Source organism: Vanellus vanellus (genome assembly GCF_965231255.1).
Source record: "Vanellus vanellus genome assembly, chromosome: 4".
NCBI classification, from domain to species: domain Eukaryota; kingdom Metazoa; phylum Chordata; class Aves; order Charadriiformes; family Charadriidae; genus Vanellus; species Vanellus vanellus.
The window spans coordinates 43,516,511-43,533,780 of NC_138909.1; the positions used below are offsets into that span (position 1 = coordinate 43,516,511).

The following is a 17,270-nucleotide window of genomic DNA, read 5'->3' on the forward strand; positions in this document are numbered from 1 at the left end:
GGGTTGCGGCTGCTTGCCAGGAGTTTCCACGGCAACGGCAGTGCCGTCTGCTGCAGTCTGACTGCGCGGGTGATGCAGAGATTGCTCTTCCCGTAGATCCTGCACCTTCCTCTCCCAGACTAGCAGAGGTGTGAGATACGCAGTGGAGGTGGCTCCTGGTTTTATTTATGAGACGCTCCTGCAGCGTTTGCTGTTGGGGTGATCAGTGCCACAGTTGGAAAATTTCCTTGGTGGAATTGCAGCTGGGAGAGGAGGGGGGCAAGCTGCCCCTGTGGCTGTGAGCTGCTCATGGACCCACCAGACATCCAGAAATGGAGCAAAGGATGTAATTTAACCAAACCTGCTAAATGCAGTGGTTACCTTCATCTCTGATGCACATAAGCCAAGATCATGCAATCTGTTTCCTCCACACTCATGTATGTGGCACTTGTTGTGCTGTCCCACTGTGCACACCGATAATCCAGAGAACAAGGGAGGAATCCTGAATTCAGGGGCGGGTGGGTTTGTTTGAAGAGTGGGGTTTAGCCTGGTGCTGACATCTGACATTGTGCCATAATGGCCACGCTCTGTAATGATGTGCTCCATCAGTCCTCTGTTTGGATGATAAAATGGGAGCACCTTGTAACAGCCGGCACCTCACGAGTTTAGCGACCTGGGGAAGGCCAGCAGCCGAATTGTCGGCAGATGTTCCTGGTGGACACCTGTGCTGCAGAAGGCTTGCTCTCTGAGAAGTGGGAAGGACCGGTCTGCTGAGCTTGAGACCTGTTAGGGCTGTGGATGCCCTACTCAGGGAGGGGACACACACGATTCCCTGGGCTGAGGTGGACAGCAGAGGGAGCAGAGCTGCAAACGGTCAGTTTGGGAGTATCTGAGTGGTCTCTTGAATACGTAGATATACCTTGTGCGTGTTCAGACTCTTGACCACATATGCACTGGGATGGTAAACCTTTTATTTTGCTGCGTGAAGTAAATGGTCTCTGGACCTGTATTTCTGTTGATACTCATATTAGATTCTCATTTGGAATCCAGCTGATTAGATGTGGTTGTATGGACCACTAGACTGCCCTGTGTTTCTGATAGAGAGTGCTCTGAAGGTGACTCAGGGTTCTCTGAATTGCAGTAATTTAACTCAAGAAAAGCAGCGTAGACTGACCTAGTTCTGACGTGTGTGTCTGAATGCTTGGCTTTCTCAGACTGTGCCAGCGGGTCTAATAAGGGAGTCCCTGTTCCTCCAAACCCATACCCCACTGAACCACTGTTTCCCGGTTTATCCTGGTCTCTGCTTCACGCCCACTTCCCTGAGAACACACGTAAATGGTCCTTTCAGTATGCCTCGATGCTTGCTGGACTGCAGAGGCACTTGGTATGCAGATCAGGCCAGAGGAGTCCTTTGGGCCAAAGCTCATGGTTCTTTTCTGTTTTTCTTTACAGATTCCCTGGATGCTGCCAAAGCCAGCAAACTGGTGAGTGCTGAGCCCGTGACTGCAGGCTGCTGAAACAAATTCACTTTGCAGCGTATGATTAGTGGAAGAGGCAGACTTGCACATGCCACTCTTACTGACTTTTCATTAACTTCTATCACCTCTCTAAAAGCTCCATTTTTCAACCCTGCAGGAAGAGCATGTGGAGACACACACATACACAAAACATAGAGAAAGGACAGAGTTTTGCCACGTTGCCTTTTAGTTATCCCTTTTCAGTTCAGTGCTCTGTAATAAAAATTCCCATGGTAAAGTGCATTCTTTCTGAAACCCATGGGAAACAAGGCCATATAAAAAATAATTTTCAACTGATGACCAGAAATTAGTAAGTTACTGAGGAATAAAACCCTAGCACAGCTTCCTGTATTACACTTTTTATCTACTTTAAATCAATATTGCAACATTCACGCCCCTGAATGCCTCTTGGCTGCATTCCTTTAAATAATGACCCTTACATCCTGCAGGAAGAAGCGTACTCCTCGGGATATTTGAAGTTAGCTTTCTCTGGCTTACACGTTTGGCTTACAGAGAAACGGTGTATACTTCTAAGTATCTTTATCCAGGAATCTCAATGGCTCTTGAGGCATAAATGGGCGCATGTTGTATCCAAATGTGATGGTTATTTCCTAAGGATCAGAAAATTGGAGCAGGTATCTACCTTCAAATACTTTTGACCCCCAGACAAGTACAATTAAATAGATACTTAAGTTTAAAAACACAAAAATGGCCATGGATGTGTATAGACACTGAGGAATCTGTGGTGGTGCTGGGCAACACAGTGAGTCTGGTTTGTGCGTGCTTTGGGATAGAAGCTGGATGTTTCTTAGGGATGGACTGGTTCATCTTGTGTATAGGCAGCTGTGGAAAAGCAAACAGCTTATCTGGGGACAAGGGGCTTCTCCATGTTGCCCTCTTGTGTGGGTGACACCTGCGGTTTTGTGTTGAGACTGGTCTTGCAAGCTGCCTTGTGCGTTGACATTTCAGATAATTACTGGGAGTGGGAAAACTCTTCCCTGCCTTGATGCAGAGCTATATGTGGGCCCTGGTCAGCCTGTGCAGTGTCGGGATCTGGCCACAGCTGGAAATGGGTGATGGATCAGCACTTTGAGGTGCTCCAGGGGTTAATTGGGCTCAGATGCCTTGGAGGTTGTGCCTTGCCTGCACTCTTGAGTCAAGCTGACTGCCAGAGTAGAGGGTGGAGAAGAAATCCCCCACCTCGTATTAAAGGGATTTGGAGGATTTTGCAGGGGGTGCCTTTTTCTGCTGAGTGGGGCATGATTTACCTACCAGCATCTCTGGTCTGATGGGTCTTTTCCATTGCAGGGCTTCTGGCACTGGTGGCATCTTTCCCCCTTGTGTTCTCTGCCTGTGATGCATAACATTTAGTCTCCTGCTTTAATTATACACTGGAATTAATAAGTGAGTTGCTAGGTGAAACTGAACAGTGTGCCTTGTAAAGGAGGTCAGACAAGACTACCCTTCCTTAAAATAAAGGCTGCAAAAGGGAGTTGTGAAGCATTGGAAGAAAAATTCTAAAATTGTTTCAGAACATTTGTAATGAAAGACAAATAAAATATTTATGAAGTGGAAAAAATCTTAGCGTTCTTGAAATCAGGATGCTAAAATAGTAATTGTTCTTTAAATTCTTTATGCTGCTCACATTCTGAGAAGGTTACAGGAAAGGGGATGAACCAAAAGGGTTTGCACCCAGAAGGTTTAGGAAACCCCAGACTAAATATCTAATGGTACCTTTGGTCTGTAAGCATCACTTTTTTTTTTTTTTTTTTTTTTTTTTTTTTCTCCCCTTCCCCTGCATAAGAGGTTGAGAATTTGGTGCTGGCTACTGTTGGAAGTAAAACGTTTTGGTAGGTGGAGTTCCGTGCTGTTCTGGGCTTGGGATGCTTCTCCTTGACGCGCTCCTGTGCCCTGGGGCGTTTGGTCTGGTTTGTCACTATGGGAAATGCTGGAGTTCAAAATTAACATCCTGCCACCTTTCAAATACTGTCAGTGTTGTGACAGGCGCCTGAAGGTTACTTGAGTGATGCCACTGTGATGGGCATATGCAGATTTGTCTACTGTGTTAGAAACAGGTGAATTTGGGGTTTGCTGTTTGCCTTCCTGGATTACACAGCTCCTCGCAGGAGCTGCTGCAGCTGCCGCTCAGAAACATGGAAATTAGGTGCTGGAAAAACACTTTGAGCCACTTGCCCAGTATTTCAGCCCAAACAGGTATCTTTGCTCTGTTGAACATGCAGCTCGCAGGCTGGCTGCCACTCGAATGCAGAATCTGCAGAGCGGATTGGGGGTTAGTCCTGCAGGTTTTCAGTCCTTTATATGCTGACATCACGAAGGGTCCCGGTTTCCTGTGTGCAAGTCTGATGAAACACTGAAGAGCCTGGCTTCCAGCCAGCGTGACAGCACACTGCAGAAGGGAACAAAAGCAACTGCTGCCTCTTGAGGAGGCGTTGCCTCCGAGAGGCCAGAGAGGAGTGATGGCCTCCATCGCTGCAGTGAAGGGAGGCAAATGAACACCTGGGATATAATTTTACCTCGTGCAAAGCCTGAGCGTTCTCCAGCATCACTTGTTGTCCAGACCTATTAAAGGGTACTGAGTTGTTTGCTGAAGCTGATGCTGAAATGGTTTGTAGTCCCAGCAGCAAGAGTCTGGGGAGGTTAGCATGAGTTACTCCTGTCTTGTGGTGGGTGAAACTCTCTGTGTGCAGGCTGTGGCATTAGCAGAGCCTGAGCAGTCAGGAGCGGAGAACTTCATGGCAGTGTGGCAGCAGCCCGTCCCTCCCCAAGAAGTTTTCTCCTGCCCCTTGAAAACTATCCGAACTCTCCACACCCGGAGGTGGTTGCAGAAGAGTGCTGCAGTTGGCTGTGGTCCTCTCGATCCTTTTTTGCTTTATCCACGTATGTGTTGGCTTGACTACATGGTGACCATCGTCACAGTTTGTCTAAGGAAGAGCTGCTGTTTTCTGAGAGTAAAACCTCTGCCATGCAGTATTTTGGGTGTTTTCCATCTTGAATGCGTACTTCACGCTGCTGCAAAAGGTGTGATTTCTGTGGTACTGCATCATGTTCTCTGAAACTAGAAAACCATTCAAGACTTCTTCATTTCCTTAGACACTCCTGAAGGCCGGCTCTGCAGCAGCAGCCCGGTGGGAGGCTGCAGGCGCTGCTGCGTGCAGTGCAGAAGCATGGCTTTCTGGAAGCTGCTGTGGCTCATGTGTGGGCTGCCATGTTCTGGGTGCAAATCCCACAGAAATGGGAGCGCCTCTCATTTCACTGGCCCTTCCCTAGCCGCCGTTGGCTGACATATCGCTTGCTCCTATTCCTATCTCTACTCACAAGGGCAGGGTATTGAGTTGGGGCCTTTGTGGCAGGACTTGTCAGGTCTGTGTTTGCATCTTCTGAGAAAGGTGTCTGAGGAAAAACTCAGGAAAAAAGTCAGAATGGGCTTTGTTGGGAATTTGACTGGCTGGAGAGGGTGTTCAGCAGATGAGGCTGGCCTGTGTGGCTAGGGAGTCCAATTGATACAAAAATGATAAAGGCTTTGCAAGAAGAAGGCATAGAGGTACCACCAGATCTGGACTGGGTTCACCTGCCTTTGCAAGAAGATGTAGAGGTACCACTAGGTCTGCTCTGGGTTCACTTGCCTTTGCAAGAAGAAAGCATAAAGGTAGCACCAGATGTGGCCTAGGTTCACCTGCCTTTGCAAGAAGAAGGTGTTAGAGGTACCACCAGCTCTGGACTGGGCTCTCCTGGTCTCCTGGCATTGTCCGATAGCCCACCTATGCTAGGGTGAATCGCTGCCCAAAGCATGGGAGAGCCTGTCCCTTCCTGGATGCTACTGGCAGATCTCGAAGCAGGCACGGGGGAGCACACCCCTGCCTTGACCACGGGGCTCAGCAACGGAGTGGCACTAAGCACAGGGGCACTCTCCCCGTGCCTGCTTCAAGACTATCGTCCCCTGCCATCCTTTTCCTTCCTTTCCCCCTTCTTCCTGCGTCCTGGGAGATCCTGACATTGAAATCTCGACTCCTTCATGGCTAGACCCAAGAAGCTGTTACCTCTGCTCCACCGGGCTGTAGCATTGGGACTTCTGAAAATGGGGAAAAGAGCCTCTTTCCTGTGGGTAGAAGGGCCCTGTGTGGCAAGAAACTGGAACAGATTTTCAGTACACTTTGGATGAAATGTAATCTCTTCCCAGTATGACTGTATAAACTCCCTGCTGCCATGAAACATCATCCTTAGGGCAGCAGTCGATGCAGGGCTTTGCCTTGGTGTGATCAAGAATTGCATTCTAAAAGCAAAATATGTTACTGGAAGTTGTAAGCAGTCTTAATGACCTGAGGCATGGTGGAAGTGCACCCACAAAAAATGTGAGGAAAAAAATAATTAAAATAGTTGGATACAGCATCTTCTTCCCTTCACGATGTCTGATCCAAGGTGGGTCAGTGTAGGAGGTGAGCAGTATTTGTGCGGTATTCCAGGTTTCAGGCAGCTAAGTATGTTGGTTAACTCCTCTATGCAAGTGCTGATGGCTACTGTTAAGTGAATTCGTTTTCCTTTGAGTATGTTCTGGCACCTCAAAAGATTCTGTGCTGGAGGAGTGGAAGGTGGATCAAGGACACTGGAGTAATGCTAGTAAATCGGAGGGTTGAAAACAAGCCCTGTTGTCTGCTTTCCTCTCTTAAGCCTTCTTACATTTGTTTAAACTTACCTGAAAGTATTTTCATTTCTGATAGTACGTATTTTTGCAGCCCAAGGACTTCTTTGAGAAATGTTCTCTTCCATGAACAGCTAGCTCTGAAACTTGTGATGTTTGAATAGAAAGCAGATTGTTTCTTGTCACCACTGTTGATATGATGTGAGCTCTAACTTTCTACCCTTTTATTCCCTCTTCATGCAGCGTGGAGTGAAACCTAAAAAGGTGGTGCTTTTTTTGACAATTAATCTGTGTGTTGCCGAGTCTCCTGGCCGCATGAAAGGCCCTCCAGTGCATCCCAGTTCATTGTCACCCATTGCTGCCGTGCCTCCATCGTACCATTGCATGTTTGCTTCATTGCATGTGCTCCCCTTCGCCAGCCCCCAGCTCGTTTGGAGGATGGGAGGTAAATGCAACAAAAGCGATTGCTTCTGAGCCAGACCGCTGCCTGGTGGAAAGAGTTTGTGTTGCAGTATTGCTGCCCCGCCGCTGCTCGGGGGAGGCACGGAGGCTGGCAGTCCAGCTTTATGCTCAAATGCGAGATGTTCCTGCTGTTCCAGTTAACCGTAGTTGGGTTTTCAAGTCGGTGCTTGGTGCCGGTTACTCTGTTACCTGTGGGCTGTGCCCAGCATCGCTCCCAACGCGTCTGCGCAGAGTTTCTACATCAACAGACTGTAAGTCTTGCACACCAGCGAGCCAGCACACGTATCCCTGCTTCCATCTGAAGGACTGACCGGCACCCCTCAGCCTGGCTTTTGCCGCCTTCTCCCTTCTCTTTCTCTTAACTAACTTCTTAATATATTCTATGATTCTGTGATGATTCCCTGCCCTGTGGGTGTTTAAAGTACCAGCTACATGCTAGGTGCTTTACCTGCTGTGGGAAGCATAAGCAGTGCTCCCTCACGCTTACTGTCTGACATGAAAATATTTAAAACTCTACATTTGTTTCAGTAACCAGGTGTGTTATCACAGGATCGTTATCTGGCCCGTTATTGATCCATATATAGCAGGTTTCTAAACAATACAAGGTAATTCTCCACAAAGAATTTTCTCATGAGCAGTTTTAATTCTTAGCTGAGCAGTGGTAAAACAGGGAGCGGCTGTAGCGAAAGATCAGACCCCAGGAGTTTGGAAAAAGATACTGTACTGCTGAGAAATATGTTTGAGTGACTTGGAGGCAAGTCACTGTTTTGCTTATATGTGGTATTTGTCCTCTCCTTGGCCTACAGCTTCCTATGCTTCTCCCAAGGTAAGCACACCCCCAACTGGCTTGTTTATAACACTTTCCAAAGCCAAAAATCTTTTGTATCACTTATTACCAAAATGAACTAAAACTAGAGTTGGCAAAGAGTCACCATTTCCTGTAGGCTGTTTGGGGAATATTTTTTTGCCATGGAAATCTTGCCTAGAGAAAAGCAAATCTGGACACTCGAGACTTGGAACAGGCACAGAACGAGCACTAGAGAGAAAATGACGAGCACTAGAGAGAAAGTGGTACGGTACCTGCTGACTCCTTGGCGTACACGATGCCAGTCAGTGGTATCTTCAGCACACCTTTTGTTGCCAGCCACTTTCATTTCGATTTTTGGGTGGAGAGATGATCCAAACAGCAGCATTTGTCCGTGGAAAGTCTACAGGCGAGGAACAATGCAGAAGCATAAGGAGAAGCTGCCGAGGTGATGTAGAGGGATGGCTGGGAGCCGCTCTCTCTCTTGAGCCCCTCCATGACTCCTTTAGTCTGAGGTCGTTTGTTGTGGCTCTGTTAACCTTGGTGGGAAGAACTTATAGTTTTTGAATGTTTTGTTTCTTTATTTTCCCCTCCCCGTGGTTTCCAGGCAGTTAGGTTTGATAGCAGGTTGCTGTACATACGCTGCCATCTGCTCAGGGCTTTAGCTGTGTATTGCTTTTAAGAGAAGTGGTTGTACGATAATAGCTGTCCAGAGAACCCTCCGTGACTAGCAAAGCGTGGAGATAGGCTCAGACAGGTACGTCACAACTCTTCTCAGAGGGACAGGCCAGTGCCATGTTTTTGCTGGTATCACCTCAGAATTTAACTTTTTCGGCCTTTAATAAACTTGTCAGCTCCGTGCCCCCCCCTTTACAGCTCTTGACCTTGCACAAGCGTGTGAAAATTGCAGTCCCCTTGTTATGATCACAAAATAACTAACATAATTAGCAGATAAATCCTTATTCATGAGATTAAGGTAGCTCTTTGCATGTTAAATATAGACTTTAATCGTATTAAAAGCTGCTGCTTGCTGCTTTTTTGTGCCAGATGGTCCTTACCCTACCAGCTATTGTCCCCCTCTCTGTTTGTACCGTTTACCTTGGTTTTGCTGCTGTCTTTGAGCTCGCTGGGAGCGGTGGAGTAAGGCCTCTTGCCGCTGAGGTCGTGGCCGTTCTGGCCTTTGCTGTTGGTTGCATGGACCATGCTATTGCCAGGGATGGCAGCCCCCGTTGGAGGGACCCCGACTCTGCCATCTGCAGGGCTGCACGAAGACGTGAGGTCCTTCCTGTTAGCTGCGGCGCTGTGTAGCCGTGCGGGGGTGAGGGGTGCCGGGGGGTGTCCTCGTTCCTCACGTGGGCATCTGCCATGTGTGTCTTGCTCAGGTTCTCTGTGGGCTGCCAGCAGCTGGTCAGGAGCTGGTGGTCCAGGCTGTCCCCTGGAACGCTGGGAGTTGCTGGCCTGTCTGGGAAGTGTTTGCCAGCCCCTACCTGGGCTGGGCTGCTGGTGTGCTGGGACGAACACCACGTCTGTTTTAAAAGCTGTAAGAGGGTGTTTCTCTCCTAATTTTCAGGGTGAAGTGGGTTGTGTGCTCCTTTATTTCCTCTTTGCTACCTGGGTCAACATTTCACTGACCCTGCGGTCAGCAAGCCTGTCTCCTCTTGCTGAAGTGCCTGAGGTTACGCTGTGTCACACAGTGTCACCTTCCAGCGAGACAGAGGTGCCAGGTCTGCTGCCCAGGGCTGTGGTGGGGGCTGCCTCCCCAGGCTGAGAGCGGGCAGAGGGGCGAGTTCGTCATCCCGTGAGTGCTGAAGCTGTGCCGCTCTTGCCCTGGGATGCCGGGAGTGGTAAGGACTTCCAGGGATGTAGAGAAAGGCTGGACAGGTTCTTCAAAGTTAAATGTTAAGAAATACAAAGTGCACGTAAGTTGTATTTGTCTCGGGGAGTCCTTGAGCTGCGGGTGTTTGGAGCCTGGGAAAGCAACTGGAGCAGAATACTCCTCAGGTGTCCTTTCCGGGCATCCCGCTCTGCCTTGCGGTCTAAGGTGCCATTGCCACTGTCCTGGTGCTGGCTGCCAGCCTTGGCCCGTGTGCGGCGGCTCCGGCTGGCACCGCAGTGGTGTGTGTTTGTTTGTGTGGGGGTTCCAGCTCAGCCCCAGGGCCCTGTGGCTGTGGGGTGGGAGCAGGGGTCCAGAGACCCCTTTATGCTGATCCATGTTAATGCACCGGCTGGTGGGATGATGGTGGAAAGCCAGCTTCTTTCCACCCATAACACACTGCTGGATTCCCAGTTTCGTGGTTCCTGTGCTGTGAGCTCTGCCTTGCTGGTAGGGATGTTGTGGGTAGGATGCCAGTGTCTGAATACACTCTGCCTTATCAGTGGGTCATGTCTTGTCTGTCTGCTTTATCTAGTCTGATCCTACCTTGTCTGTCTGATGTAGCCGTGCCAGCTGCCTGGCTTGGCCTCCACCGTCCCGTACCAGCACAGTTTGGACAGTTGCTCCCTGGGTCCCGGTCCCCCTGGGCAGCATCATCCTGCCCAGACTGTGCAGTGATGGGCAGAGCTCCGCCTGGAAGGTGATGGGTCCCACAGATGTGTCTGCAGCTCACAGGTGAAATGGGCTCATCTGCGGTACCTGGTTGTATCTGGAGACCCTCAGAGACACTGAGCACGGAGAGTCCCAGGTCAGCCGAAGCAGGGAGCAACTTCTTAACTGGTGGCAGGTGGGAGAGGGTTGGTCCCACAGATGGTTTGCTGGTTGTGTTTGTAGCAAACTCAAGCGTGAGTGGCAGTGAGCCCTTCTCCGGAGTGGGAACACGTGTCCAGCACTGTCCCCATATGCCTGAGCCATGTGACCATGATGATAACTCTCTGGTCAAAGGGTGCCCTCTCTCACCACAGGTCACCTATCCTGTGACAGCATGAGCTAAAACCAGTTTGATGCCTTTTTTTTCTTCTTCTTTTTTTTTTTTTTTCCTCTAATGGGTTGGCTTTGTCCCAGCATCAGTAACATTCCCATTCCTTTCATTATCCCAGCTGGCATTCCATGTGCTGGAGCTGGATCCTCAAGTGTTTTGTTTTGAGCTCTGTAACGAGCACAGCTTTATCTGCCTCTCTGCTGGGCATTTGATCTTGCTGTGATTCTTGTCCTTCTGTTTGTCGTTGTGCCCGGTCATTAGCCGGGTTCGGCAGCAGTGTCTGCGGGGAGCAGATGGCCTGTTTCAGCCTGATGAGGGCATGGAGCTATCTAGTTCCAGATGGTTTATTTTTAAATAAGAGGGGCTAACCCAAGCCCTATTAATCCTTTAAAGGAAACAGTAATCCGATTATCTCATAAAACGTGCCTCACATCTGAACTGACGAAAGCGTGTCCTACAAAAGGGTCTATGTGAACCTGTGCACTGATTTTTACACGGCTAGCATTCTTCTTGGCTGGCTGACAAGCTGTCGTGGCAGTTCTTTGTGCCTCTGAGGGACGTTGATGGGAACTTGCAGCAAGGTCTGTGCTGCAGAACTGTGGTTATTTTTGCTGTTAATCAAGTGAGGGACTAGCAAACCTCCGGAGCTGTGAGCTGAGCAGCATCTGGCGCCGCAAGCTGGTGGTACCATGTAAATGAGCCAGAGTTAACCCCGGCAGCATCACAGGCTGCTCCTGCTCCAGACCGACATGAGATTCACCAGTCTTCTTATCTGGGTTGGTGCTAAAAGCTCCGTGTTACTTTGTGTGGCTTTAGGATAAATAACTTCTCTTATGTATCACTGAATGTTTTTAAAGGACAGCTTTAAAGGATCTGACACCTGTTTTTCCCATTGTGAAATTGCACTTTCTCATTTGTTGCTTCTGCTTAAGATGTCGGCTCTGGGAGGTGTGGACAGCCCTGTGTTGGTTTTTATTGAATCCTGGATGTGGAAAGAATTTATATATTCTAGATTTAGAAAACCAAGATATGCATTAGGAGAGGAGTTGGTTCATTAAAGCATCTACTGCCCTGCCCCCCCCTTACTGTAATATTCTTAATTCTCTTCACTGCATGTTAAATCATGTAAGCTTTTGTGTGACTCCTTCAGCAATATATATGGCACTTGGTTCACTAAGGGGCTTACAGCCATGAACTGAGATTGCTTTTGTCTGAGAATACTTAATACATATGTGGGCTTTTTGCCTGACAAATTTGGATAACGGTTGGTTGAAATTGCACAGTGGAGGAAATCTTCCATCCTCTGGGCCGACCCAGAGTCAGAGAGATTTTCTGCTGGAGCTTTTGAATGCCTTCAGATGACTTAAAACCCACCTCTGTGTAGATCAGCTCTTGAGCATGTGACATGCTCAAGCTAATGAAACTTGGTGGTTCTTCATTAACGTATGCTGTTAGTGGAAACCCTTCCCCTGCTAACACCACTAGCCCATCTGCAGCCAGTGGAAGAGCTGTTGGGGGAGAGGGGATGCTGGTGGGATCCCGACCTCAGCTCGTGAAGGTGTCCAGATTTGTTTGCTACCTTTTACTGTCTGTAGGGACTCTGCGTTGAGTTGTAGCCAGTTATAAGAAACCAAAAGGCAGTTAGGTTTGGACACTAGATCTGTTTGATGTGTCCCAGAACTGTTTCTGTGGACACAGTACCATCCTGCCTGACAATTCGGTCTTTTGTGGGACTGATGGGCTGACCCTGCTGACCTAGAATAAGCTCTTTCTGCGTTAGCCCTGAAGAATCACCGTCACAGCTGAGGAGGAAGGGGCTGGCTGGCAAAGGGGCTGGTGAGCCGCCCTGGTACTGATGGGGTGGGAGTGTAATTTGCTCTCCAGATTGCTTGCTATTAGGAAGGTGTGACCCAACTCAGCAGAGCAGCCAGCCTGAGCGTGGAAGGCCAGTGCAGACCCCCAAACAGAGCTGTGAACATCCCTGAGGAGCAGAATCAAACCTGCTGGTGAGCGTATCCTTGCACCAGACTGTCGCACCAGCCGGTATCTCGCAGAACGGTTTGCCAGGCTCAGGCGTACTCACCAGCCACAGGTTTGGCAACTGCAAGCTGGGAACGGAGCTGAGACTGAAAACCCAAGTGTGAGGCAAGAGGGGTGAGCACAGCCAGTGTGAGAACGGAGAGCTTGAGACCAACGCTCTCTGCCTCGGTGCCCCAAATTAATGTCTGTAGCTTCCCTGGATACTCAAGGATTCATTATAGGAAAAAAATGCATGGCACAGGGAGATGGGAAGGCACCACTGGGACCGAGGGTAGTCTGTGCGTGGTCTGGTGGTAAAGTGAGTGCTCAGGTATGGCACGAGGGGGTGACTATCCCGAGTGAGCCTCCTCTGTCCTTACACAGCTAAGGGGTTCTGCCGGCTCAGTGCTTCATGACTTATTAGTTGATTTTTCTAATGTGGGCTATGACCAAAGCCTTGTAATGTTGAGCTCTGATTCTCCGAGGACAAATCCATTTGAGTTCTGGGTTCGGTTTGTATTTGCTGGCACAGAAGTTGAGGCAGCGTGTGTCTGCACGAGCTGTTGCTGCCTAGAGGCAGGCGGTAAATGGCAGAGTCCATGTTGCCTTGGGGAGCAGGGCTGTGCTGCAGGATGCCTCTGGTGCGCTGCGGGTGTGCAGAAAGCATAAGGTGTTTTTAAATCCCTCCAGGGAAGCCTTGGCAAGCCCACAGCAGCAGTTTCCTTTAGGGTCACCCAGTGCCATTCTCCTTTGAACAACAGAAAATTGTTAATTGGTTGAGAAGGAGTGATTTTAATCTGGGTGTATATGAAAGATAGTACTGTAAAAAATAGGCTAGCTTGGTACCTATAGCTATCTGGATAAATGTAATTCTTAATTAACTTTGCAAATGGGAGCAGTGTCTGTTTGCCTATGAGGATGCATAATATACCCCCCCCTCCCCAAGTTACCCGAGGGGCAGCGCTCTCAGCTCCTCTTTGGATGTTTGCGCAGGGCTTTTCCCCCTGTGGAGCCAGGGAGGGGATTCCTCGCCACTGGAGGGTTCCCATCCCTGGGACAGGGCTGGCAAGCTCCTGGGCGGAGGGTTCTCCGCTGGGTCTGGGGCTCAGCGCTGCCTTTGGCACAGCCTGCGCCTCTTTCTTCCTGGGGTTTAGTTCCCTGTTGTTTAACACAGGCAGAAACATCTGGCTCCTGACCCCGTGTGGGGCAGGGGGAAGGTCTGAGCTGCCCGTAGCTGTACCTGTGGCGACGGTGTAGAGTGCTGTGGTGTCTGGACTCCTGAAACCACTTCTCTTGGTTAACTCCTGAAATGTGCTGGTTTGTCTCAGCGCTTCAGCTCTTGAGAGCTTGCCTAAGCACTTCCTTTTGGCTCTCGATGTGAATATTTAGCCATCTCTCAGCTCATTAGAACATTATCTGATTTGTTTTAATAAATTGCTCTGGGATCAGAGGCATTTTTGTGAGGATGATCATTTTTTTTAGCTTGTCATGCATAGAAAGTGCTAGAGGTCAATGTTACCACAGCTGGAAGTGACTCCATGCTGGAGGAGCCAGTCTTTCCTCAGCATTTATCTTCTGTAGCTGTTTAATTTTTTTTTTTTTTCCACTTTAGGAATTGTCAAAGGTTGAGGCAGCTCCACGTGTTGCCTGAAGCACCTTTGTGCAAACTTATGTCTACAATACATTTAGAATACAGATATTGCATACTATTTGCACCCTAACGTATTTTACATAGTTAGCACTTTTTTGCTGTGTGGTTAAAACAGTAGAAGGTACGTTTGTCCCAGCTTGGGCAGAGAGAAAAGCACATATCTTCACGGGGTTGTCATCGCTCTCTCCTGGTTCCCTAGGAGAGCCTCATGTCTGACATAGTGGTGGTTGGGTAAGAGGCTGCAACATGTAGGGGTTTGCTGTTGCCAAGATCTGGGGTGAATGTTAGGCAGGTTTTTTGACAACCATCTTCCATAGCAGAAGGGGTTGGGAGGTTGCTGACCTGACTGTGGTTCTTCATGCACAGCCAGGAGAGCCTACATAGCAACAACACAGCCCAGCCTTTATGATCCTCTCTGCAGTATGAGAGGTGCTGCATAGAGGGGAAATGCCAAGAAGAATGCTTCCAGGCTTGCCAGATACCCCAAAATTGTTGATGCTGGTTGAAGAGAGACAGTCTTAACTGCTTGGAGGCTGGTGAGAGCCCACATATGCTTTGGGGGGATAACTTGATGGGGAAGTAGAAGTAACTTGCACAGGAACCAAAGGTGGTGTGCTCCCTTCTGAATGGCCAGTGCAGCCGTTCACCCTCACTCAGGATGCTCTGCAGCAGCAAGTGGGATGGAAGGACCCTCACCTCCTGCCCAGCTGTGTCATCTGCAGGGCATGCCCTATCCCCTGCAGAGCACTGCTGAACTTCTGCCTCTTTCACCAGTGTGTTTGGGTGAGGAGTGTGGCGGATGCTCTGGCAGCCTTCCGGGAGATGGATGGCCATATCTAAACTGCACAAGAGAGAGGACAGCAGCCTTCATCCTGAACAGAGGAGTCACCCATGGGTACAACAGACCATGTGTGCTATAGAAGATCTTGGTTATGAAATGCAGCCAGTAATTCTAGAGGGTCTGATGTGAGGTCCATAGATCAAGAGTGGATGCATCATTGAAGGTACCAGTGATTGATCTTAGCTGATGGAAGAGAAAATGTTTGCAGTAGTAGAATAAAATTACATACCTTGCTTCCTACGTTAATTATCTTTCTCACTCTTTTTGCTCTCTGACTTAATCCAGAAGCATAATCTCATATCCTGTGGGAAAATCTCATGAGCTGCACTCTTGTTCTGTGTTTGGCACCCAACCATGTGCTGTTTGAGCTACCAGTTAAATGACACTTAAGGCTGTGGAAGGACTTTACTGGTTAAAACAAAACCAAGGACTTGGAAAGTCTTAGAGGAACTAAAGACCCAGCCTGACTAACCCCCCTGCACCGCTGTGGGAGTTGCTGGTTTTCACTAGTGTGGAGGTGGAAAGGGCCCCACCACGACCAGTGTTTCTGCACTGCATTTATTGAAGCCTTGCAACATTTTTTTTTTTCCTTTTGGGCCTTGGACAACATTTCCCCATTATGGAGATGAACGTCTTTGTCAGTGACATGGACAATGGGGTTGAGTGCACCCTCAGCAGGTTTGCCGAGGACACCAAGCTGTTTAGTGCTGTTGACACGCTGGAGGGAAGGGATGCCACCCAGAGGGACATTGACAGGCTTGAGAGATGGGCCTGTGTGAACCTCATGAAGTTCAACAAGGCCGAGTGCAAGGTCCCGCACATGACTGGGGCAATCCCAAACGCAAATACAGGCTGGGCAGAGAAGGATTGAGAGCAGCCCTGAGGAGAAGGACTTGGGCTTGTTGGTGGATGAGAAGCTCAACATCACCCAGCAAAGTATGCTTGCAGCCCAGAAAGCCAACTGCATCCTGGGCTGGGCTGCATCAAAAGAAGCGTGGCCAGCAGGTTGAGGGAGGTGATTCTGCCTCTGTACTCCGCTCTTGTGAGACCCCACCTGGAGTACTGTGTCCAGCTCTGGGGTCCCCAATATGAGAAGGACATGGACGTGAGGGAGCAGGTACAGAGGAGGGCCACAAAGATGATCAGAGGGCTGGAGCACCTCTGCTGGGAGGACAGGCTGAGAGAGTTGGGGTTGTTCAGCCTGGAGAAGAGAAGGCTCCAGGGAGACTTTATAGCAACCTTCCAGTACCTAGAGGGGGGCTAAGGGAAAGCTGGGGAAGGACTTTTTACAAGGGCATGTAGTGATAGGACAAGGGGTAATGGCTTCAAACCAAAAGAGGGTTGATTTAGATTAGATATAAGGAAGAAATTTTTCACTTTGAGGGTGGTGAGGCACTGGAACAGGTTGCCCAGAGAAGCTGTGGATGCCCCAACCCTGGAAGTGTTCAAGGCCAGGCTGGATGGGGCTTTGAGCAACCTGGTCTTGTGGAAGATGTTCCTGCCCGTGGCAGGGGGGCTGGAACTAGATGATCTTTAAGGTTGCCTCCAACCCAAACCATTCCATGATTTGATGATGAAAACGAGACTGCATCTGGCCTTAGGCTAAAGGTGCTGTCCAGGTCAGACAGTGTTTCAACACGGGGAATTCTCACCCTTTCTTTCAGCCAGCTAAAATCCAACAAGATGACAGCTTTCCCCTCATTAAGTGGAGCAGCTGGCAGCGATCTGACCCATCAAGCCCAAAGGCTTTTGGGCTCTGCTGGGCTGTCTGAGGGGGGTTGGCATGCAGTCCATCTCCAGCCAGCGCTAATCAGTTTTAATGTGTAATGAAACCCAGACTCTGCCGTCCCTTGTCGTCGATTGATGGGAGTGTGTAACCCGAACTCAGCGCACTAAGTGCTTTTCAGTTACCCCAAAGACTTTGGATCAAGTCTGGTAATGAAATGAAGATGTGGGCTGATGGGTGTGTGATTCAGCTCCTGGCCGCGCAGCATGTGTGATGCCATTGCAGAGGGTCTCCTTGGTTGGTCTTCACAGCGGCTCTGAGCAGCTGTTTTAGGCAAATGGATGATACTCAGCTCCCCGGGGGGTTTGGGGTTTTTTGTGAACTGGTGTGAAATTTGTGCAGACTTTCAGTTAAAGGCTGTACCAGTCTGGATTTCTGTAGCATAGTTGCAGTAAGTAACCGCTTGCTATGACGCTGGAGGACCCAGAAGTGTGGATTTTGGAAAGCATCGCCACACAGTTTAGATGTGCTGCTTTTACTGACAAGTATTGAAATCACTTTCAGAGCAAAAATATTGTGAGTTTTTAGTGTATCAAATGGAATAAAACCCTGATCTGCATGTTTCAAGTATGAGCCTTGTAGGGTAGGAAATTCCACATGTAGAATTAATCACTGAATTTTGAGCTGTCTGAAGTGTC

General features: G+C 49.1%; 1 protein-coding gene across 1 annotated transcript in view; it reads left to right on the forward strand.

Annotated features, from left to right (window-relative positions):
• Positions 1 to 17,270, forward strand: part of DCTN1 (dynactin subunit 1) — an 87,272-nt gene that overhangs the window by 32,353 nt on the left and 37,649 nt on the right. Inside the window, exon 5 of the mRNA XM_082482151.1 lies at positions 1,432 to 1,463. Coding sequence (XP_082338277.1) covers positions 1,432 to 1,463 — 32 coding nt within the window. The remainder of the gene's footprint in view (positions 1 to 1,431; positions 1,464 to 17,270) is intronic.